Source organism: Haemorhous mexicanus, chromosome 5, assembly GCF_027477595.1.
Source record: "Haemorhous mexicanus isolate bHaeMex1 chromosome 5, bHaeMex1.pri, whole genome shotgun sequence".
In the NCBI taxonomy this organism is placed as follows: domain Eukaryota; kingdom Metazoa; phylum Chordata; class Aves; order Passeriformes; family Fringillidae; genus Haemorhous; species Haemorhous mexicanus.
Window position 1 is genome coordinate 23,580,217 of NC_082345.1, and position 24,815 is coordinate 23,605,031.

Below are 24,815 nucleotides of genomic sequence, written 5' to 3' on the forward strand. Positions count from 1 at the left end.
ATAAAGCATTGACATAAATTCACCACAGGAGTGTAAAGCAGGTAAGACTCAGAGTTCTCTGAATGTGGTATCTGCAGTACAAATGCCACAAGCTGCAAGCTCCTCAACTCCTGGCATGGCACATTTATTGCCACTATGTTAATTTTAAACCCTCTCAAACATGCACTTGATGCCCTTTGGCAGGGACTCATCCTGCCTGTTGTGTATCAGTACAGTATTTGGGACAATGTGGTTTTGGTTTTTCTAACAAAGAGCAGTGCCAAAACATAATGAAAGCATATCAGTCACAGCCTGCATAGGAAAGGCAGTGTCCATGGGATGATAACATCTTTGGTGGTTACCATAAAATTTTAAAGAATAGGTCATTCCCCTCATATACTTTTAAAAAACCTCATAAACTTGGTATGCTAAGAACTACTAATATAAATATATCTCCCTTATTTGGAAAAAAAGCAAATTGTGCTTCCAGTTGCATGATCCCACTTTATTTTTTGATATTTGACCTGCAGACTAGAGGTTTTCACGTCATCTGTCAACCCACGGTGACTATCCCAAGGTTCAGTGTGTATGAGAGAGATAGGAAAGGAACATTAGGAACAGGCCAACCACAAATAGCTAAAATTAGCTATGAGAACTGGAGTACTGAGGTCTCTAAGGACACTAGTCAAAGGAAGAAAATGGTTGTTTGCTAAACTCCCACTTATTCTACTGCCTCTGAGGACTCCTGGCTCATATCCCTGCCCAGATATCCTACATGGCTATTTAAGAGGATTTCCCCCTCCCCTTCCCCCTCCATTGGCCATAATTTTCCTTTTTTGTAAGTGCAGTACAGAGTGATATGGGATTCCTGCTCTGGCAGCAAGATTCTGACTGGAAACAGGAAACAGGGGGGCTCTGCAGAGCTTGGCCTCTGTGAAAACACGGACGTCACACCCACGTGTAGACAGGGATGCTTCTCACATATGGCAATGATCAGCAGCTCCCCTTTTTCCTCCCCTTCCCTCTTCCCCAGAAGGGCTTACAAAGCCCAAGAGGGGCCATATATCGAGTTAGAAGCAGTCTTTAAGAAGCACGGGTGTGTGAGGCCTCAGTTCTGACATGATTTCTTGCATAATTCTTTCAGATTCTCTGAGGTCAGTAAATTTGAGACTGTAAATCTTCACGTGACCAGAGCATATGGTCTTAGAAAAAGACACGGAGTGAATTACAAAGAGACAGCCCATCTTCTTCAGAATATGATTAAGGGAATCCTTTGAGAACTATCCCTTACATGCAGCCATAGGCACAGCTTTAAAAGCTTCCCTCCCTCCTTCTTTCCAGAAATGCCTGATGGAATAAATTGGGTTATTTTGGCAGCACCAGGTTCTCCTATTTTCTCCTTCCTATTTTTAAAAGCCTTTTCTCAAAACAAAACCAAATGGTTTATTTAGGACTACCTAATCCTTCAGATTACAATTTCAGGGAGAAAAAAATAATTGTTAAAAGTGATTGCATTGATACTTGTGAAAACACCTCAGGGGGCTTGGAGACATTGTCTAAGCTAAGGAGGTAGGTTCTGCAGGAGGAGAGGAAGGAGAGGAGAAGGAGGAGAAGGAGGAGAAGGAGGAGAAGGAAATGCTCTTGCAATCACTAGGAGTGAATATGGGTTTCCTCCAGCCAGCTCTCTGGAGTGCAATTGCTTACATCCATACACAGATTAAGCTATATTAGCCTCTCTAGGCTCTCTTTATTTGCCATTGTATATGGTGTTCAAAGGTGAAGTTTTATTCTGGATGGGGAAGTCAATTTCAAATGAAGTAAAAGATTCCCTTCCTAGCTTGCTCCTTCTTTTTCATGCGGTGGATTGAGCTCCTCTTGATGATCCTGTTTCTTTGACACAGAAGAGACTTTATTTAAGTATCAATAGGAGAAGGTTTTCTCCAGCAACAGCTCATTCAATCTCAGCACTGGGAGGGAGAATTGAAAGGCCTTCAGTAGGTACACCCACAGCTATCCTGCGAGGAAAGGGAGACCAGATTAGTGTCTTCTAACCTAGCTGCACTAAGGAATTGTTGGCACTGAACAGAACTCAACCCCTGCCTTTCCATTCCCCTCACTAGTCTTGTGGTGATTCTGCTCAACTTGGGGAAAGGAAGCAAGATTTTGGTTAAAAAATGCTGGCTTGTAATCTAGGGAACATTAAGATACAGCTAAAATGAAAACACATAAAATGCTTGCCTATCTACTGTCTTTTGTACTGTCAGGTCCTGGGGGAAGTCTGCTGGAGAATCATATCTCTGTTGGTAGAAACTGCTGTTGCTCAGCCCTTTGTTTATTATTTTCCATTAATTATCCCATCATTAAAACTGTAGATTCCTCCCATGCATTGCATAACTTTTACTCTGAGTGCACTTTCCTCACTGACCTCAGCTAGGTGTCTAGGGAGAACCCTTCTGCCTCCCTGGCCTGTGTGGTGAGAATTCAATCTCTTCTTGCAGTTACCTTGGAGAGGAGAGGCAGGCAGAGGCAGAGGGAGAGAGAGAGGAGAGGGAGAAGAGAGAATGTGCTGTGCTAAGCTGCTATTGGACACCTGCTTCTGCTAGAAGTCTTCAGTATCTCTCAACCTCTTAGCACTTGAGATGAGCCACTGGTTTGGAACAATCCAGGATCCCACAACAAGACACTTGGGATAATGCCGGACCCCTGGCCAACACTCTGTGCAAGATTTGGTGGCGCAGCTACAAACAGCAAAGCTACAGAGAGGTGTTTGCTTGCTCAGAGCAGGTGGTCAAGCTTTGGTGCCTTCAGAGTTCAACTCCTGGTAATCTGTACATACAGACTACACTTTCCTGGTTTCTACCAGCTCTGGGTCGTTCTCACTGGAACACTCCTCGGAAGCACCCCTCAGAAAGGCACAGTGAAGGGATAGAGGCTGTCAGATTAAAGGAAAGGGGAAGAGAGTCTGTGGATTATTTCTGTCATCAGTGGACAAAGAATACTATTTTCGCACATTTGTGCTAAATCAAACACTGATTTTTTCACTCCTGACATTAATATATTAGGTGTGGAACTCACGCTGCTGACCTGAAAAATTCCTTTGAGGAATGCATTACTCTTCACTTGGGAAGAGCAAGACAATAAACAAATAAGTGTCCTCACTTTAGACTGCAGATCTACCATCTCCTCATCTTTTGTCTCACACCGAATGCCAAGATTTATGGATAAAAATTCCAAAAGAGTGAGGAAACCGAAGCGCTGCCTTTTGCTCTAGAGAAGAAAGAGATCCATCCTTGAAATCTTACATCGGAAATTCCCCAGCTTCTCCCGGCTGAGACTGTGAGTCTGAGGGAAGGGCCTGATATCAGTGAGCAGTCAGTTACTGTTTAGAATACAGCCTAGATTTGGGAACACAGGAAGAAAAGCATTGAAATAGTCTGGATTTATAAGAAAAATCCTATGCTGGAGCAACAATCTCTGTTGGGATTTCCACACAGAGGAACTGCTTCTCACTTTTGACATCATGCGGTGGCATGCATGACAGGAGTCACTGAGTTCATTCCCTGCTGGGACACAATCCTTGTCATTAGAGACTGTTCTTGTAACTAATTCCTTAATTTGCAGTTTCAGGTGAGAGGCTGGTAACACCTGCACTATGGGGATGAGGAGACTGGCTTATTCTTACAGGAAGTTTCTGAAGGTTGTGCAGGGAGAAGCAACTCAAGACATCAACTTTTCCTGCACTGCAGGCACCTGTTCTGCAGGTAAAGAAAAGACCCTTCCTTCACACCAGACAGCCCAATACTATCTCCAGGCTCTTTAAAGAAACAAACACAAAAAGGGATGCAAGCCCCGTGGTGCCACTCTTTCTGCTTTTCACATGTATGGTGATTTTAGGGGACTCCAACTTCCTTTAAAACCAGTGACACATCCTAGGGACTTGCATATGGAGGGGCTGCAGCTCTCATAGTCTCAGGATGGTCTAAGAGATACAGGATTACTTCTCCCTGGAAAAGTTGAAAATGAAATCCTGGACTGTGCCCGGGGACTAAAAAGCACCAAGATAATCCCTCACCCCTGCCAAGCAGAGTAACCTCATCATAGGGAGGGCAACCAGCTGTGAGAGACATGCCAATCTGACAGACTTTCTGTCCCACACTTGAATTTGAGCAGAACATGAAGGATACAGTGAGAGAAGGCAATGAAATCTCTGATGACCACATCAACCTTTAGGCTCTTATCCCATCAAAAGGAAGATTTGCCCCATAGCTGCAGATGTTACTGCTTTTCTGTGTCTATCCCTTCTTCCTCAAATTCCCCTCAAGGGCCTCTACAGAGATATTGTCTTCTTCAAGTTACGTGGATAGAAACGTCAAACCTCGATTGCAGCCATGAATCTGCTCATAAACTCTGCTGGCTGCAATGCCACAGAGCTGCCTTAAAGCTCTCTTAAAAATGTGAGGCATTCCAGTCATTTTAATTACTGTGCATTGCATAAGCCAGAAACCAGTTCATACAAAGGAACAACAGAAAAGTGATTTTCAATTGCTCTCACTCTCTTCTGTATTTAGTGCAGCCTCCAAAACTCTGGGAACACCAGCTCTTATTATCGTTTGAAGCACTTCATCTATTTGAAATCTCTTTGTTCAGTCACTTAAAGCTATTGATGCAGTTTAGAAGGGTTTAAAAAAGAAAATCAAAACTTCGATTTGGAAATGGTTACAGCAGCAGGAAAGCAAAACAAGAGAAATGGAAAGACTTACTATAAACAAAAATGAGAGAACATTAGTTGCTTGGAATGAGGCAGGTAGAACCAAGCAAATCATGTCGTGTCCTTCCCTCCCGGATTCTGTCAGACCATCTAATCACAGCCTCCTGGCTTGAACCCTGCATGGTACTGAGCCCTCTGGCCCTGGTCCAGAAATGCACTTAAGCTTATATTTAACTTTGTGTATGTAAATGGTTCTGTTGACTTCAGTAAGCATCTTGTGTGCTTAAAGCTGAACATGTGCCTTAGTGTTTTGCTGGATTTGGGCCAAAGAGCACGGTCATGTGCAGGAAACATTTTCAGCTTGATAAGGCCGTTAAAAGATATTTCCTGGTTACTCTTCTGCAGCTGATGCCACATCATAGCCTGACTGGAGGATCCCCACACTACTGAGGGGTGATTTCATATTCCACCACCCTTTATAATGTAATATTCCTGGAAACACATGGTGCCTACAGTCTGCTACCAGGCTTGGTGCTCTCAGTGGGCACAGTCTCTAAAGGGTCCTTGAAGACTGAACACAGTATAGAACTGTTAGAGCTGATGAAAATTTAATGGTGTACCTGAAATGAAAAGCTGGGGAATGGGATGGAGTGTTACCTATGTCTCGCTTGCAGACAGGAAGGTGACATAATTCCTTTGCAGCCTCAGAGAAAGAGATCAAATGCATTTTTTTGGTATGCATTCATAGAATCAAAGACATTTTAGAAGAAGGAGTATTCTCATTTTAAATAGCCTATGAAGTTCACTGATACAATGGTGGAATTAACAGGAGGTTTTTTCAACTTGTTTCACACATATGAATCATAGCAAATACAAACATTTTAAACAAAATGTCTTCTCAGAGGAAAAGAAACAGTTTACTGAAAAAGAAGCAGATAATCAAGAAATATGAGAACCTTTTTCTAATACGACGCGTGACCATTCTCTACTGTCCTACAAGATGGCAGGAGTGTGCTGTAGAAAGTATATCAGATAGCTCTGAAAACACCTACCCTTCCCCTCATGCTGCATAAAAGCAAAAAAAACAATGAGATCTCCTAGAGGACATGATGCTGAGCTGCTGTAAAAGATACAAAGATCATCAACTTCAAGAAAAGTTTTTAGGACAAGAGGATGCTTTTGAGCAACTAGTCAAGTGGACAATTTAGAATGCTAATGGCAAGATTCCACGCTCATGAATCAAGCCAATTCAGGGCTGTTGAACTGCAGGTTGAATTCTCCTGAATTCATTCATGCTAAGCTCAGTTTAAGCCAGCTAAGATCTGGTGAGGAACTGAAGTGTTACCAACCACTACATGTGACATTTGTCAGGGTATTTTTTTTCTGGTGATAGTGGGGTCGCTCTCTGTGCCTCCCTCTCTCTCTCTTTCTCCCAGCCCTCCCGGTATGTGTTTTTTTTTGCCAGCAGTTGCTGTAGTTTGATGAAGTCCTTCTGTACTGAAGCAGCCGGCATCCCTCACAATGAAATGTGATCAGAAGGCAAGTGAACATGCCTTTAGTTCATATCTCAGTCTCTGTCCCTGGTTCCAGGTGGTTCTTGTGGAAGGAAAATGATGTTAACATGCACCTGATATAAACTAATATGAGTATCTGAAAGCATAAGGTAATTCTCCTTCCTGAAATTTAAATAAGACTCCCAGCTTAATATGTTTCCTTTTCCAAAGAATCGGTTCTTTAGGTACTGCGGAGGAGCTGGCTCCATCCGCGGAGGTCGGAACCATCTCTTGCAGTGCACTGCCCCCTAGCACAGCCGCACACATTCCTGCAAGATGGAGGGGAGAAGGACACTGTGCTCAGTCAACACCACCTGCGGGACATGGCTTTCCCTGGGAATTTTCACACCAACTATTGACCCAGCCCGGTCATGCTTGGCTTGCAGGATCCGACAGGATCACAGCATGAAGTTGTGTGACTGCTCGGTAAGGCAGAGAGATCCTTAATTGTGTTCAGCAGTGTGTTCTTGATGGAAGGCTGGAATAACATAGATTTCTTTATTTGGTGACATTAACCAAACGTGAACTCAAATTTTCTCATATGAAGATCAAGGTGTCTATTTTCTCCTTCTTTCAATGCTGCCTTCTTTATGGCCATATAAGGTTTAAAATTTTATCTGAGCAAAGAAGCGGAATGATAGTTTTTATTTTTTTCCCTTTGCAGTTTTCCCCATGCAGACAGGGCATAGAGGAGGAATTCAGAGATAATTATCATTTCAGTTCCTTCATTGGCTTTCTCTGTTACTCTGACACCATTATCAATATTTTCTCATATAAATAAACACTCAGAATCCGTGCCTGGCTTTTCAGAGTTCACTTTGCCCATAAGTCTTAAAGGGGAGAGGCTAATATTGGATATCCAATGGATATTATCAGATGATAACATAGAATATCTCTATTTACAGGTGATAAAATGAGTGTACAGGCAGATTAAAGTATTTAACAAAGGCCTTGAGCAGGCCACTGGCCAGACTGAACTTTCCTGAGCATGATTTACCTGTACTTTACAAAAATAACATATTCTGGTTTCTCTGTGTGAAGTGTATTCTTCAAGAGGCAAATAAATATTATTCTTATTGTACAGTATCCAGTCCTGATTATATATGTATAAGGGAAAACTGCACCCTTACTACTGTAGAGAAATGAATCTCCCTGAAAAAGAATGTCTAAGTGTAAAAAAAGCAGGTGAATCAGCTAAGCCCTGACCAAACACAGATACTACTACTCCAGGCAGTGATAATAAAAGCACTAAAAAAATTTCTGGATCATCTCCCAAACAGTGGTATAGAATATAGTGGTAAGCCTTGCCATACTGACAGCCTGCATCCCATCCCTTCCTGAGATTTGCCCAGCCCTTGGATCAAGCTGTGTCACTCCTTTTCATCGGATTGCTTCTCTGGATTACATCTGAAAAGTGAGCCAGTTCCTGCAACCAGCACAAACTTGGTGTCATTTTAACTAGCTTGGTCAGCTTCACTGTAAGCAAGCTACTTGCATATCTTGGAGGGCCCTGTGGAACTTCAGAATTTTTTAGGCCCCTTCCTCTTCTGTTTCAGATATTGAGAAAATGACTAAAGAGTTTGTTTTTCAGTCTCCTCTGAATGTGTTCTGCATCCGTATATCATAGACTCTCAGCATTTACACAGCATCCAACAGCTTAAAAGCTTATTACAAAGCACTTAGCATGTTAGTCCTTGGAACACACAGGAAAGGTATTTTTATAGGAATGAAGAAACATATTCAGGGGAGTAACTTGGCTAGAGAGTGAAGGGAGGTGGTGCAGGAGCTGTGATTATAATCTAGTTGTGTGTGGGGCAAACTCTCCCTTATTTACACCAGTGTCAGGTTCTGGCAGAATTCTACTTCTCTCAGATGTTGATCTGAGATACTGATAGGCCAGGTGTATCATGATGTTGGTGGATATCAAACTCTTTACAACAACAAAGGAAAAATGAGAGTGCCAGACACACCTCATTCTTCCGTGTTACTCTGCTGAGGTTGGTGGAGTTGTTCCTTGTTTACAGCCAGTGAGACTGAAATGACATCCACCCAGCCTGATGGATCCAGCTTCACTTGTAGTATCTTGAACAGACAGTCCAAGTACCTAAAATATTTTTTGTGCAGGGTTTCTTGTATTGCAATTTGGGCCCAATGGTTCAGACTGTGAGGTGTCTAAATGGAATGATTTATTTAATACCCTGTCTCACACATTCTTATAGGACCCGTTAGTACCTCAGCACCATCTGATTTTTTCAGTGCTCACCAATGCACATTCCTGAGCAGCTCCAAACACTATTATCCCATGACACAGGGATTTGAAGCACAGTGAGGCAAAGCTGCCACACAGGTTGTCTGTGTCACAGCAAGGATAGGAACTTGTGTTTCCCACTGCTGGCATTGCAACCTTGATCCCTACTGACAACACCCATCCTGAAGCTTTTGCCTATCAATGCTCCAAATAAAAGTCTGTGCTTCCATAAGACAGGAGATTTTAATTTTATATGGACAGTATGATTAAAGAAAAGGTGTAGGAAGGCCGTGCTTCACCCAGATGGAGCAGAATTGTAAATCTAAAGACTTAGCTGACTATATAGAAATTTAGGACAGCTGGTCCCTGGCCTTTAATACCAGCATAATTTATAACTAGACGCGCTTAAGTCTTGTAAACCCCGTGGAAAGTACTCTGACATTATATACACTGGTTTGATACTATGATTAATCACCCCTCAGTCCCCTTTGGAGGATAATAAGGCTGTATCATGCAACTGGCAATCTCCTTCATTACAGACCCAGCTCTTCTATAACATTTACATTTCTACCGCTGATGGAAATTTATGCCTTCGAAAGGGGATAAAGGAAAACAAAACAAACAGAACATTTCTCTAAATTCCACTAAAGCTGCTCTGCTGAAATATACTTTGAGATTAAATGTTGGGGGTGCCCGGGTAGATACAACATTGCTTTTTCCAGCTTGGTTTTAGCAGGTTATGACCGCTCTCTGACTAAAAGGCCAGAGAAGGGGAATTGCTGGGTGGTGGAGAAGGAGCATCCGAGCAGGATTAAAAACATTCAGGGCAAAATCCTGGTTGACAGTTCAGATAGGTCTTGTCCTTTCCCCCCATCCTCTTTCTACTGCCTGTTGGGAGAGGAAAAGAAGCAGCACACTGCACTTGTGCGTTAGAAAGCCCTTCGGAATAGCCTGGATAGTGTGCCATGCCTCCAGTTTAAAGTCAGTTTGCAGGCAGCCCAGGCGGACTGAAGGGAAACAGCGCGAGCTTGGAAAGCGGACCGCAAGCCCCGCGTGCGTTTTCCAGGTGTGCCGAGGAGCGGCGCGGGACGGCCCGGAGGAGGATGTGACAGGCTCGGGCGGATACTCGCCGGTACGGGAGAGGTACAGCTGGTACGGAGCGAGGCTTCTCCGCCCCGCGGTACCGGGAGCGGATTGGGTCGGGTCCGGGTCGGGTCGGGGCCAGAACAGGGGGTCGGGGCCAGAACGGGGGCCAGAGCGGGGGGTCGGGGCCAGAACGGGGGCCAGAGCGGGGGGTCGGGGCCAGAGCGGGGGGTCGGGGCCAGAACCGAGCCGCACCCCCGCCCGCCGCGCGCCCGCTGTATTCCCTATAAGGCGCGGCGGGCGCGGCCCCACCCCGCGCTCGCGCCGATGAGGTAATGCGGCGCTGCCATTGGCCGCGCGCGGCGGCGCCCCCGGAACGCGAGCGGCGCGAGACGGGTATAACTCCGCGCTCCGGTCCCACTCCGTCCGCAGCGCTCCGCACCTCGGTTCCCTTCAGCTCCCCTCAGCCCCGCACCGAGCGAGCCGGCCAGAGAGACAGGGGCAGGGCAGGCAGCCGCGGAGCACGGGCTGTTAGGGAGCAAGAATAAAGTCAGACTCCGCAGAAGTGAGGAGGCACTTCGGGGGCACCATGACGGCGTGGCTGAGCTTCCTCGTCGTGTTCCTGTGCAGCTGGAGCCTGCGGGACTTGATGGTGGAAGCTTGCACTTGCGTCCCCATCCATCCGCAGGACGCTTTCTGCAACTCCGACATCGGTAAGTGCTGCAGCCGCCAGGACCGGGAGGGCTCGGGGGAACCAGAAAGCTCCCGGATCCCCGAGGGCGGCGGGCAGCAGCGCGGCTGTCACCGCAAGCTAGCCGCGTCCCGCGAGTCACGCAGCGGGGGCAGAGGTGCGGCGGGCGGATCGCACCGCAGAGCGGTGACCTGACTTTCCAGGAGCGGCTTTGGCTCCGTTGCGGCCGCAGACGTCTGGGTTGGTAAGAGGAGAGACGTGCGGTGGCGGACCCCCGCCCAGCCCTCCCAAGCCCTGTCCCACGGCGGCAGCAGCCTTTCCCAGAAGTACCTTAAATAAATCAGTCATTGTTAGAGTAGCATGTTTTGTATAGCAGAAAAGAAACGCAATTGGAGGTGTGGGCTGCCAAAACTTCCTCCCTAACTTGGAGTCAGGATTAGGATGGGTTCTCCCAAGCCACGAAGCCGCCTGTGGCGGCTAGTGGTTGGAGGTGCGGCTCTCACGGGCTTGTGGCGCTGTGCTTGTAACGTTGGGAAGGGCTTGAAAAGCAGGTACCAAGTGTCTCCAGGTTCTCTGCATGCTGTGCTGTGGTCTTTGCAACTGTGGGAGGTATGTATACCTGCACGCTTTTGGGAAGGTTGAAAGGCTTTTCTTGGATCCTGACTGATATTTTCCACTACGGGTTTCAGCATCCCTAGGGTTCTTCATTACACTAACTTTAGGTAGGGGCCAAGGACAACACGAAAAATCTCAGAGGAGGAGGTAACAGAGACTCTGTTCCAAAGTTTGTTGGCTTGCTTGTGACCATTAACAAAATATGGTTGTTGCTTGTTAGCTCTTCCATGGCAAAATGTATGAAATCAATTAGTGGTGTCCTTTGAGCTGCTACTGGACACATGTCCATGTAGTGATAAATACAGGCTGTCACTTCAGCAGTGGTGAGAGGACGGCACAAGTCCGAGAAGTCTCCTGCCTTCTCTGTAGGTTGTCTTAGTAGCACAACATAAAAGGGGCCAGGGACTTTGCACTGCTGGTACCCACCTGGTACTGACGCAGAGTAGAGTCTGTAAAGAAATCCTCCTGGCAACTGGTATGGAAGTCAAAGAGAAAGTAATTCTCACTGCAGCAGGACACCCATTGCTATGAATGCTGCCAGTAGCCTTTTCAGGTTAACCAAAGTTAGTGGCAAAATAGCTATCTCTTGCCTTCAGTTCTACAGAAACTGCAGTTGTGCCTGGTTATTAATGTTTAGTTTATATAGTGTATCTGCTCCTGAATGCCAAAAAACCCATTCCATGTTAAAAGTGGTGGGAAGGTTACAGTTTGTTTCAGTGAAGATAACCTGGAAAACATTCATAAAATAGTTTTATACTGGGAAATTCTTCCAGGAGACTAAACTATTCAAACTTCTGTTGCCATTTTCATAGTTTGGATCAACAAGTGTGCCACCTAAGTGGCAACTGCCAGGGAGATTGTCCTTTCTGTGAAAGTGAGACTGGGAAACAGTTTTTGCACAGCAAAAGCTGATGGCAGCATGTGGCCTTCGTTAGCTGCATTTTGGAAGAAGGACTGCTTTCTTGTTCTGGTTAGGTCATGCTATAATAGATGAGAGGTAGTTTCAGTTCAAAAAATGGTATTAAATGCATTTTTGTAATAAATACACACTGACAGAATATTTTTACTAGACGGATAAGTAACTAGGCGTACACTATAAAGTTTCATATAATGGTGCTTCTAAACTTTAGGGCACAAAGTTTTTCCATTTTCGACTCTGTTTTCTGGTTGAGTTCAAAGGCTTCCCTTCATCTTTCCTTTTTCTCTTCTGGGCTCTTCATTATATCTCAAGCCTTGGCTTTGCTCTGAGACAAAGTAGTTCAAGAAGTTGATGTGTCTGGGGCTGTCATGCCTACAGACATCACAGCAATGCAAAGGAAGAGCAGCTTGAGGGGAAAGAGCAAGCCATTCCAGAAAATGCCTTGAATGCAAGTTTGGTTAAGACTGCAGGTCTCTGATGGGATGAAGCAAAAGTAAAGCCTTATATTTCCTAAGACTGTCTGGAAAATGTGATATTTCTGTAGGCTGATTTTAGTAAATGCTGTCATGTTCTTCATATACGGAAAGGACAAAAAGCTCACTAAAGCTTCCTGGCTTTGGAGGAGTTAATAATTTCCATGGAAACTGATGGCAGTGTACTAGTGCAGTGTTTAGACAGACTGAACTACACGCTGGGTTATAAAACACATTCTGGGGAAGAAAGGGACTTGGCAGCAAGTTTTTATCGCTCTTAAAACTTCTGACAAAATACCAGCTCTAAAGGGAGGAGTCAGTGCAGTAAGGACTGGAGCAAAAGAGGATTTTAAAAAACTCCTAAAACAACGTAAGAAATTAACTAGCTAGGTGGCAGCCTAGGAGAGGCTTTTCATCTTCAGAAGCACTGCATTTTGAAGAAGGAGAAAACATTTAGTTGAGTACTGTAATGCAAGCTTCTACTGTTGATGTTTCCTGCTTAACCAGTGAAGTCCCACTCTCAAGTTTATTCTCTTCTCCTTTAATCTGATCTCACTGGACATTTAATTTTTCATTTTCCAGTGGCTCAGTTCTGACACAGCCTCCCAAGCCTTCAGTCACTTCAGACGGTTTTAATCTTTACAGAAACAGATGGTCAAATAAACCCATTGTAAATGGCAGGGTTTCAATATGTACATAGTTTGAAAGTGAAGGTTGTGGTCTTTGAAGGAATCTTGAACTTCATAAATAACAATGTATATATACATTTTTAATTTAAAAAAGGAGGGAGGGGAGAAAAAAGAGGTACTATTGCTAGAGGTACTATTGGTCACAAGGGATCTTTTCACTCAGCCTGACTGTTCCATCATGATGAATGGAGCAAAAGGGAAGAGGTGTGTCTTATCAGGCCCTATGGGGTCAATCAATAATAAAATTGCCATTTTAACTCTTAGCTTTCTTTCTTTAACGGCATCAGTAAGTGCTAGAAGAGGCAGTACCGTAATTGGACAAACAGCGACTGCTATGATTTGCCATCTGAACTTTGCTTCCTCCATTCCTGCCCTCTGCCTATGACCCCTTCCAGATGTGAATATTTTTCTTTTGTTTCAATTAAGAGACCTTTTGAGAGAACAGACACCAGGCATGCTTTGTTCTTTTGTGACAAAGCTGTGACATTTCCAGCTGGACATAGCTGACATGAAAGGGACTTGTTTGTCCTTTTTTTGCACGAACAGCAGGAATTTTTGAGCTTGGCTGTGGAATGTTGAATTCACAGGTTTGGAAAATGCCTCCCGTTTGGACCCCTCTGCCCCACATATCCTTTCAAAAAAAAAAAAGAAAGAAAAAAGGGAGAAAATATGTGAAATTGCAGACTGCATTTTGACAAATCAATCTGCAAAATCTGCAAGTGATAAAGTACTTTATTCACTCCACAGCTGTCTTACTTCTATCTTGTGCATATACTTTAGAGAAGACCTATGGCACTATTAGATGTCTCTTACCTAAGTTCAAAGGAGCTCAAAATAACATTCCTTTGTGCTGGGGGAAGAAATACCTGTATCAGCAAGGATGCCAGTGGATAGTGCTCCTCTGTGTTCTAAGTAAGCTCACTCTTGGTGACTTGGAGGTGGCAAGTTCTGGGGAGGTGAAGGTAAGTTCTTAAGAGTCACTTGGTGCTGTGGAAGCCATTCTTTCCTATACCCCTGGTACTGAGCTCACAACACCTGCAGTGGCTCCCATCCCTTGAACTGAGAATGTGAGAGAAGAGCAAGAAGAAAACAGCAGAGAAGGAGGAAACTGGTGAATTTGTTTGGCCTGAAGTCTAAGCACCTAACTGAAAACCTGCCCTTTCACTGGTTTCCCTGAATTGATCATTCCACCTTCTCACTAATAACCTAAAAGAGATGTGCAGAACACTTGATCACACATGAGATTTTGAACATGCTTTCTTTATTTTGTTGTAGTGAAATCAAATGTCCTGTCCTAGCCTCTAAGGCTGACAGGTTAGGTCTGCCAGACTGATAAAAAAGTTACAATAACCTATGTCAAATTAATTATACCAATCTTTAGAGTTGACATGAATTAAAACCTAATTGTTTTGGTTAATGTTGTGGCAATGGTTGCAAAAGTGTATCTACTTCAGAATCAGACTTTTGTCAAGGAAGTAATTATATGATTTTATTTTTAGGCTGGACTTCCCTTGGAGGCATTTTAGAAGCAGGAAATCTGAGAAGCATCCCATAAAGCTTCAAAAAAGAATTAAAAAAAGTACTGCAAATTTCATTTTACATGGGAAGAAATGGAGGAGATTTGTTTAACTTCTATGGAATTCCAATGTCCATGGCAATAGCTTTATTGAAAGAGGGTGTTCCTTGTGACTGGTCATGTCTCCTGACAGAATGATGGCCACTCGCAGCTGAACTGTCCTATTTAGTAGAAGTTATTTCTTTAGTGTTTATTATTATTATTATTTCCCTTTTTTTTTTGTGTGGGGTTATTTGCAATTTTAGTCCTTATAAGAGTAGTGGGATCTGGAGTTAGTCACTTCACCAAATGTATCTATTAAAAAATAAAAGTGGTGAAAATTACTGTTTGGAAGATGTAGTGCAGAAAGTTATTTCTTTTTATTATTGCATATGCTTACTCCAGATTTCTTGCAGGAAATGTCTCCAGCAAGGTCTCTAAGCCAGCAGAGAGCCAGATGTTCCAGCCTTAAGCCTTGGAGCTCCTGCTTTATGCAGACATTTTTTTCCTTATTTTCACTGATCTCCCACATGTTCTTTAGAACTCACCACCTGTCAATTGCTCCTCTGATCTTTCTGGAAAGAGGTGGGCTGGTGGGAACATAGTTATGTACAGCCATGCACAGTACTAGTGTTTTTCATCTGGATTTGGGAAGGACCTGCCTTATTCATGTCTGTTTTTCAGGATGAGCAGATTTGATTGTTTGACCATAGGAGAAGTGACACAAGGTGACAAATTAATTCTCAGCTCCATCAGTGGACTTCACTTTTTCCAAGACACTACTACAGTTAGTCCTGCACTTTCAGACCTTCTTGGATATAGCAACTGAGTTGAAATGGATCTCTCTATTCAAGTGCAGTCCCAGCCAGGGTGTGTGGGGCCAAGCATTTTTAATAGGAGCACTCATTGAGTCATCTTGCCCTACGTTGGATGCTGGAACTACTAAGATGGAAACTTAGTTTTATGATGTAACAATGTTGTGTAAGGTCAACTTCTTTTTCCTCACAGCTCCAGTACCATGTGGTGCTCTTAGGTAGCCCAAGCAAGCGTGCATCACTGAAGGAAGGAGCCTATTTGGTCTTGTGAGGAGGTCTTGGGATTAAATGAAACTTCTACCAGCTGCTCTCTGGGAGTTTGGAAGAGCTGGTAAACCTGAGAGGACAGCTTGGTTTTAGTCAACAAGCAAGACCAGGCATGCTGTGTTTTTCAGCTCTGAACCAGACTAAGCTAGGGAACTTATTTTTGGTCCTCATAATGTCAGCAGTGCCTGTGTTTGAGTTTCCCTATAATTACAATTTTTTTTTTTTCAATTTCAAGATGAAGAGGCTTTTGCTCTAATGTGCTGCTTATTGCCGTAGACTTTCAGGGTATGATTCAGTCTTTCACATGATAATATAAATTGGAAGCAAATTATACTGGTAAAATGATAGTAGTTTAGAAGATGAAAGGAAAATTGTGCCTTCAAGCACCACTTAATTAAGTAAATTCAGAGTTCATTAAAGGCCTACTGTAGCTCATCTAAACCTCTGAGGAACGTCCACCTATGATACTTGAAATTTTACTGGGAGAACTTTATTGGACTCTTTAAGCTAACTATCCCTTACATAGACTTCTCTGAGACAAGGCTCATCAGAGCAGCTGGCTAGATTTGAAACTGTCCATGACTGTTTCAGCTTTTCCACAGCTTTGTAGCACTGAGTGCTCTTTGCAACTTACTGAGCTGAAGGTCTTCCCATTTGGTAACCCTCTGTATAGAACTGCTCAGAGCTCATGGGGGGATGCACACTGCTGGGACTTTCACTTCTCTGCCCACCAGTGACATGACTACCAATGCTATTTGCCCATAGTGGGATAGGGCCTTTAAAACTATTGCTAAACTGGGTGTGCTTTGTAATAGCTTGAGAAAAGAATGTTATCCAGTGTGAATTTCAAATTTCTGCTATTTGAAAGTATTAGGCTGGTGCTGGGCTTGAGGTAAATGAGACCAAGGAGGGGTAAATGGATTTGCACCCTCTTAGACAAGATCTAAAATCTATCCTAGTAATGAATATGGAGAGGAAGTACTTAACCTGCCTCAAAGCCTCATGCTCTGCACAAGGCAGGTGCATTGCCATGTGTCTCACCAGTATTTCACCACCTTGTATCAGGGCTGGGTTTGACTTGATTGGTTCAGGTTTCTAAGAGGAATGTTACAAACACTAGAGAGCCTAAAAGCTATTGTCAAAAACAAAGTTAACATTCTACTGTAATGTGAAGTAGTTCTCTTGAGTGACCGAATGAAGACATATTGCATTAACTGACAGTGTCTAATAATGTAAAAATGCAAGTAATTTCAACTAACCCTGATTACTTTATTTACTCAAAATTTCTGCCAGCTAGAAAATATAGTGGGAGTCCTCTCGAAACAAGACAGAAGTCTCTTGAGTTGCTTGGTGTTAAAATTAATGTTGATTATGAATAGTCCAAATTCCTGCTAGTGTTTACATAAGACCTTTCAAAAGGGCAATTTGAGTCCTTAGAAACAGTATACAGACAATAAAACTCTAGTTAAATAGCAGAGACCTGCATATACAAAAAATTATATCAAATCTCATAAAAATCAGCTATGGTTTGTCTGCAGTGTAGAATCTCATTTTTACTTTAGGAAGAAAGGAGGTGATTTGGGGTGTCCCTCCTTGGACAGAAATGTACCAAGAACCAGCAGAGAGCAGTGCTTGGGGAGTAGGGAGGCCATTGTCATTTTAGGGATATGGTCTTGGGCTGTGCTAGTGGGGAACTAGAGGTCTGTGTCAGTGGGCTCAGCTTTGAAAACTTCTGTCTTTATTACAGGCTGGGGAAGAGAATGGCCATAGCAGTAGGCTCAATGGGAAAGCTGTAATAGGAGAAGGTATTTAGGAGCTGCAGGAGTGGCAAAGGCCCTCCAGAAACTATCTCAGAGTATAAGGAGGAGAGAAGGACTCCTGGAGAAGGTAGAGGTGCAGTGTGGAAGCCCCAGTGAAGAACTAGTACAGGCTGGTTAAGCCAGGAGGAGTCACTAGCTGTGACACATGGCAGGCCACCCTGCCTGGAGCTATGGGAACTGTGTGGGGCATGCCTAAGGTGGATCTTATCCATCCAGGAGAGTGTGCACTTAGTCTTCAGGGATCACTTCAGTAGGAGAACTCCCATAAAACAATCTGATGTTCTACTGATTGATCCCTAACAGCCTGCAGCATGATAATTTCTGACTGGCAATCGAGGCTTAGGCTTTGAAAACACCTGGCTGCGTGTACTGGCCATGGATAGAACACATGGACTGGACTCCAGCCAAGCTGTTGCCTCCCTACATTCAGATGAATGCAAAGTTCCATCAAGTAGCCCTTCAAGAAATGCAGGTTGTATGGGTGTGTGGGCAGGGCTTGGTCTTTTATTTTTGCCAGGTGAGTTATAAGGAAAATACTGCTTAGCTGGAAAATGATTCACATTGAGCAGCAGGAGAAGCAAATGAAATAAAGCCATATATAACATGGTGTCTAAAGGTACTTTTGAAATACATGATGTAGTAACCTGCCCCACTACAGCCAGGAGATAAAAGGAGAGTGTACAAATGGCAGAGCCATCATTGTTCAACACGTTGTTACTGATCCTGGGCAAAAATACACACTAATAAAAAAAATCTACAATTTTCCTTAGCTACCTAAAGTGTCAGAGCTCTGTTATCCTGCTGGTTCATAGGAGTTTAGAACCAGTTTATTGGGGAGGTAAAAAAAAGCATGTTAAAGGGCTCAAGGAGGGAAAAGCAAATCCTCATAGATTTTTCTCTTTCTTAATTCCTCAATTTTGACATGAACAAGCCCTGCTTTCTGCTGGCCTGCATGATCACTGGTACTTCAGCAAAGCAGCTATTAATTGCACCAAATTTGCACAGGAACAAGCAGGTAGAATTGTCTACACCAGCTGCAACAGCATGAAGGTAACACATTATTACTTCTTGCTCCCTACTGATTCATTAAAAAAAAGAAGTCACACAACAGCCCATCGGAAACAGGAATACTTCTATTTAAGAGGGCTATTTTCAAAATGACCTAAGCTCCTGCTGGCCTAGAATGAAGGACTTGAATTTCAACTCCCTCATTCTGCATTGTAATTACGGTATGGAGATTTCAACATCTGTTTCCTTTTCTCCATGTTTCACTCAGTACTGGGTGTTACTGCAGTGAAGGCAGCAGGGAGACCTGCTGGCATTATGTTAGTCTGTTAATTTTTTATAGAAGAGCACTGGAGCATTTGTTCGGACAACAAGTTTAATCTCTCATGCTCAGTGAATACACAAACAAGCAAAGATCTTGCTCCTCTGATGTTTAATCAGCCCTCTCAAATTTCATGGATCAGCTGTAAATAGGAAGATTTCCCTCCAGTGAGCAGGTTTTGTTGTTGGTCTCCAAACAGTTAAAATATAAGAGAAAAAAATGCTCTTGCTTGTACCAAGACAGGAAAACCACAGAATGGAAAGCTTCCGCTTAACTTTGAAAGACGGGAAATGGCTGGTGTTGGAAAGGGAACAGGTAGAGGAGGAGTGAGCCAGGGGATATCTGTGGAAAACCAGCTATTCCCCAGACACTTTTTCTTCAGCTCTATGTTCTTTTGGGGAATGGAGTTCCAGGCTGACCCCTGTGCTCCAAGCCTTTTATACACTTCTCAAGCACCCACCCCAGCTCTCTATTTCCTGCCTCCTCTGACACTGCTATAAATATCCTGCCTGCCTTTCATAGGTCCAGAGAAATGCACATTGCAGATAAAACAGATCTGAGGTGACAGTATGAAACAGCTTTTAGACCAGCTCTTGTGAAGTGAGTGACTGTTGGGTCCTCTGCTTTATCTTGTGAAGTGTGAGGTTTCTGAATCCTTTGCTTTAAATTTCTTGAACAGTGAAGCATCCTTCTTATTTATCATGCTCACCTCTGGATTAGGACGCATGGGTGTGTTTCTAAGGAAATTATTTCCTCCAATAAATAATGTGCTATGTGAGGCACAGAACTGAAAGCTGAAAGAATTCTGGTATTTGGGAGAATGTAGGGTGGGGAAAAGATGGAACTAGTTGAGAGACCACACTGCGTGCAAAGTATAGCACTTGCAATACTGAATATCTTAAATGCTTTGGTGAGGTGGATCAGTCCAAGAGGAAATAAAAGAGTGAAGTGATCCCTGGGGCTCTTAAATAGCCACAAAATACCCAGCCCTCCCTTAGCATCCTGCAGGGCAAAAATCACAAACCCAGAGAAGCGTGAGAAGACAAGAACTGCAGTTCCTGTGCAAGAACTTCAGTATTGAAGAAGATAGTGCTGGGGTGGGAGCAGGATGAGTTCTTAAGCCCTTTGTTTTACTTTTTTAAATATGAAGAGCAGCACCTGTCCCTTTTTTATTTTTTTCCTTTTTTTTTCGTTCCCCAAGAGGTTGGGGATTAAGGATTTAGTTGGGTATTTCCTTAGAGGATCAAGATAAAAAAAGAGACTTGAATAAGTCTCTTTCCATCTTCTCTACAGACAGTATATTTTCAATAGAATTAAGCAGCTGTCCTGCTTTCCCCCACTATATAACAGTTTGCAGCTTTACAGAGAAGCAGAGAAATAGAAGATTTTATAATATCAGATAGAACTTCTAGGTGTACTTTAGGGGACTCCAAGTTATCACAGGAAGGTTTTAAGGTATTCAGAGAGAAGCTCAACTAGATCAGGTGGCAAACAGCTAGTGACCCTTATCGGTAGTTTGCCTTTAACACCTTTACTTTGGAACAAACATGCTGCAGCAGAACCTATGATAATGAGTCATTTGCATCATCCAGTGCAGCTGGAGTCCTGGTACTGATAAAATATACCTCCCAGAAGTGTGATGTGGGATACTCTGACTTTCCCAAAGCTCCCTTCTCAGGCTGTCATTTTAATTCATTATTATTGGAGATTGATTCAATCCATGGAGTTTTAAGTTCCTTCCAAAACTCTTTAGAGACATATTTCAACTCTGAAGTCTTTTTTTCTTTATCAGGATGAGTGCCTAATCTACCTCCCACATACATTCTAAATTGAAGCTATCTCTTGAGTTTGCCAGGGTATTCTGTTTTCCTCTTTTTCTGTTTGACTGGGAGACCAACAGGGTGGGAAGCAGGTCCTTGCCAGCCTTTATTCCAGTGGCAGGTTTAAATTGACTGAAGAAATGGTGTGGATTGAAAGCATCAGACCGCACCTGTCTGGTGTATTTGGCTGTATGGGAAACAAAGCTTTCACTAGTACCGGAAAGTTTTCAAGCCAATAGGTTCCTTCCTGTCAGTGCAGAAACAGTGTTTGTTTCTGCATGCCCTTCTCACACCGATTTCCTCTAGTACTAATGGCTGTTGGAAGAGCTGGATAAAGGAAAGCACCGGGTCTTTCTTTCCCTCCTGTTTCAGAAACTGCTTTCCTGTTTGTCCTTTATGCAGCATTGCAACTTGGGCTATTGACGTAAACTTTGTTCTTTGTGCTGTTCAAAGCTCTCCTCTTCTGAATTTGACATTGCCTACTCACATCCTGACTGCTGTTTTGACAGAAAGAAGGAAAGAGGACAGAACAGGATTCTAGGGTGGTAGTTGTCTTGGCACACCCAGGGATTCACATTTTTGTGCAGGTTCAATGTTTGTTCATCAAACTGTCATAAGGTCAGCACACGGCAGGATTCCTCCAGTACATAATCCTCAATATATATGTGGACCAACGTTGGAAAGATTCACCAAAGTTGTTATTGAAACACTGTGGTAGAGCTTTGAAGAAGCATCACTAGGTTGCACTAGGTATCACCACCAGTGCTGGCGGGAGGCACAGTATGAAAAATATGGGAAAGGCAGTTTTGTTCCAAAAAATTATCCAGGACCTGAATGGGAGAGGAAGAATTCAGAGGAGTTTTCTAAGAGTAGCTTAGCCCACTTGGTTCCCTTCTCTGATGAAATCCACCAGAGCTTGCAGTACTCCATCTTAACTTGGGCAATTAGAACCAAAATGGTGATGTATGTAATTTCCCCACTGAATTTTGGACTGTATCTCTTTATTCTACTTTTTTCCCTCATGTGAACATCTCTGCTAAAGTTGCTGCAACAGACCATATTGTCATAACCATACTGAAATGCAGTAATGTGGACAATCATTGTGCACTGGGATGAATGGGTGTTAAATAAAATAAAAGAAATCTTGTTTCTGTGTATTCCCTGGGTATCTTCCCGTTGCCAAAGAACAGGCACTGAATGAAACTATACACTCATGAGTTAGCTACATGTTTGCCTGCCAATTTAAGAGGAAGAGTAAGCAGGATCTGTTATGCTTTTACCCAGAAAAACAAAACTATGTTTTGGTGAGATTTCACTATAATGATGGTGGTTTCAGATCAGTTTTGGTTTTAGAATATATAGCCAGCAAAGCTAAAGCTGACAGAACCAGGCAATGCCAGTCTGCTTTCTGCAGAACCAGAAATGTTTCAGCTATTCAAGATTATATTTCTTCTCTGCCCTATTTGGAAGGTGGCAGGGGATTCCTTAATTGTCTTGTGTTTTCCTTAAAATCCCTTAACAGAAAATGTTACTGCAATCTGAGGCAAGGAGAATGTAATCTGTGGCTGTTTTGCATAGTTGGATAATTTGTTGTTTTTGTTTTTAAGCCAACTTGTGACTCTCTGAGGCTAACACCGTTCCAAATCTTATTAATAGCAGTCCTTGACATTTTAGAGGTTTTATCTTTTCATTATTATTCATACATGCTCATTTCTGAATTTGCTAATGTGCACTTGCACTTCCTCAGCTTCCTTGCTTGCGGAAGGAAGCTGTGGAAGGAAACTGTGTGCACTAACAGCATGGTTTTGTTAACTGGGGTTTTGCTTATTCCACAGACTGTTAGAAGTGAACATGAAACTACACATTGGTAAGCCACACCTCTGATTTTTCTCCGGGGAAAAAAGCACTGTAACTGGTCTTAGTTGGTATATTATGTGTGAAATGAAGTAGTTCCAAGGGGATGAACAACTGCTATTCGGATGGAGTACGTTTGTGCTTAGGTCTTCTCCTCAGAGCTACAGCAGTTCAGTGTTCTTGACTCAAAGTGTATCCTTGGGGTAGGAGCAAATCAAAGCCTGGGCAAGGCTGCCAAGCCCAGGCTTAGACGTGTGCCTCGTGTGCGTGTGTGTACATCTTGCAGTTCGGTGATGACCCCGGTGACTTCTTGAACTTTTAATGACAATGCAGCTGTCTGTTCATGGTGCTAATTAACCCAAAATCTGATTCTTCCCTCCCCCTCGTTATCCATTGCGTGAATGAGATGTGAAAACAAGAAGACGACTTTTCCCGTGCCCTTAGGGCTCTCTGAGCCTGGCAGCAGTGACCCTGCCTGAGCCGAACTGAAAGAGCTGCTGCGCAATGGCCCATGGGCCTTTTTAATGGACTATTAAGATTCCACCTTCTCCCCCTCCCTCCTGTCCTGTAACAATTTGGAGCGATATGGCACTTAGGGGAAAACAGCTGCAGGAATAACTTTTCTTTTGGAAAGCCAGAGACAGCTGTTCAGTTTGTAAGTCTAGGGATTCCTCCACTACTTATTTAGGGCCTGATCCCACTCCAGTTAAAATCAGTAGAAAGTTTCCAACTGGGTTCAGTGGGCAGTTGAAGGAAGCAGCTTCAGGAAGCAGCCTGCAATCAAACAATACTGCTTCAAAATGTTGGAAACAGCCAGAAAGGAAAATTAGAGTAGGAAAGCATTTATCACAGAGTTGACTTTCTGACTTGCCTGCAGGATCAAAGTACAAGCACTAAGCAGGGCGATGAGGAACAGGTTAAATTAGTGTTTGTGGTATCCTAAGTTGCTTTAAAAAATGTTTGTAGTTTTTGTAGGTCTACATTCATTTACATTTTGCAGTGTAATTGGTAGACTTTTATTGGCACAGTGAATTAAAGGACTGATTTTTGATGTTGAATGCTGATTTTAGTTTAGATACTCTGAATCATAGGGGATAATGGCTTACTTTTTGAAATTATGCAAGTTCTCAGCACCTGCAGCTCTCATTGGTATGAATTTACTTGCCATGTCTGAAAAATGAGGAGAAAAATGGAATTACTCCTGTTATTAGATATTGTTGTTGTCACCTGATTTATATCCAGTGAAAGAGAAGGCTAGAAACTTGCTGAGGAGGGTCAGATTTTCTGCTTCATAGAGAATTTTGAAATGGTGGAAGTTTATTCCATCTGAAATGTGAGGGAAAATGATAATATTTGAGTTTTCAGCATAACATTTTCTGGGAAAAGTGATTCAGATACATCTGAATCTAATGTCTTGAAGGATTAATTGAAAATGTCCAATTTGACGGAAGGTATCATTTCATGTCAACATTAAGACTTCAAGTGCAGTTGAAGAGAATTGCCAATGCAGGTTAAAAATAGGTGAAATTTTTTCTGAGAAAAAAAATGAAAAAACAATTTTGCTGAAGTTGGTAATTTCCTTAGAAATTTGTGACTTAAGTAAAGCCATGATCCCTGACAGGAAAAAGCCTTTCCAAAAACATCTCTGGTGGCTTAACAGTAACAGCCTCCCCTTCTGGAAGTGATGATTTTGATCAGGTTACATGCTGCCTCTCAAGCTGGGAGAGATTCCAGTTCATTAGTCCTTCTAGGTTTATAGTTAGCTTTTTCTGAATGCTTAGAATTCCTTTTAAAACACCAATCTAGCTTTTCCTGAATGCTGAGAACTCCCTTTACAACACAAAATTAGATTCCCTTTGCTTGCTCCAGTCCTTGTCAATAGGCTGTTCTCCTTGTGTTTGCTGCATTAATGAACAAACAAGTTTGCTTTGTGATTGTGTTGCTGCCAGTGGACTGAGACGAGGTATTTCCCCTTGTATTTCTGTTAGTTCCCTCCCTGTCAATATTTAAACAAACTTACACCTGTGTTCCAGGTGTGAGCTTAACTCCAGCCCTGAAAAGCTGACTCCTGGGAGCGTGGTTCATTACTTGGCCAAAATAGTCCTGTTACAGCAATGTCTGAGGAGACCGAGACAGGCAGGAAACAGGCTTGGTGGAGACCCTGGAAATCATTACCCTTCTCTGTAAGCATTCAGCACTGCCATATCTAGAGAACTTCTGCCTCCCAAACAGTTAATGTGCCTTAGAGCATTCAAAAATAGCCATCACTGGGCCAGGGCAGCTGTGAAATGATTACCCAACCATATCTTGTGACCTTTAGGTTTTTTTCTAAAAAGTTACAAGGACACCGAAGAAGTGATATGGGAATGCAAGCTTGCCTCCCTTAAATTGGAAATTTA

General features: G+C 43.1%; 1 protein-coding gene across 1 annotated transcript in view; it reads left to right on the plus strand.

Annotated features, from left to right (window-relative positions):
- The first annotated feature begins 9,950 nt into the window (after window positions 1-9,950).
- Window positions 9,951-24,815, plus strand: part of TIMP3 (TIMP metallopeptidase inhibitor 3) — a 37,611-nt gene continuing 22,746 nt past the window's right edge. The window contains exon 1 of the mRNA XM_059846289.1: window positions 9,951-10,284. Within this exon, the coding sequence (XP_059702272.1) occupies window positions 10,161-10,284 (124 nt within the window). The 5' untranslated portion in view covers window positions 9,951-10,160. The remainder of the gene's footprint in view (window positions 10,285-24,815) is intronic.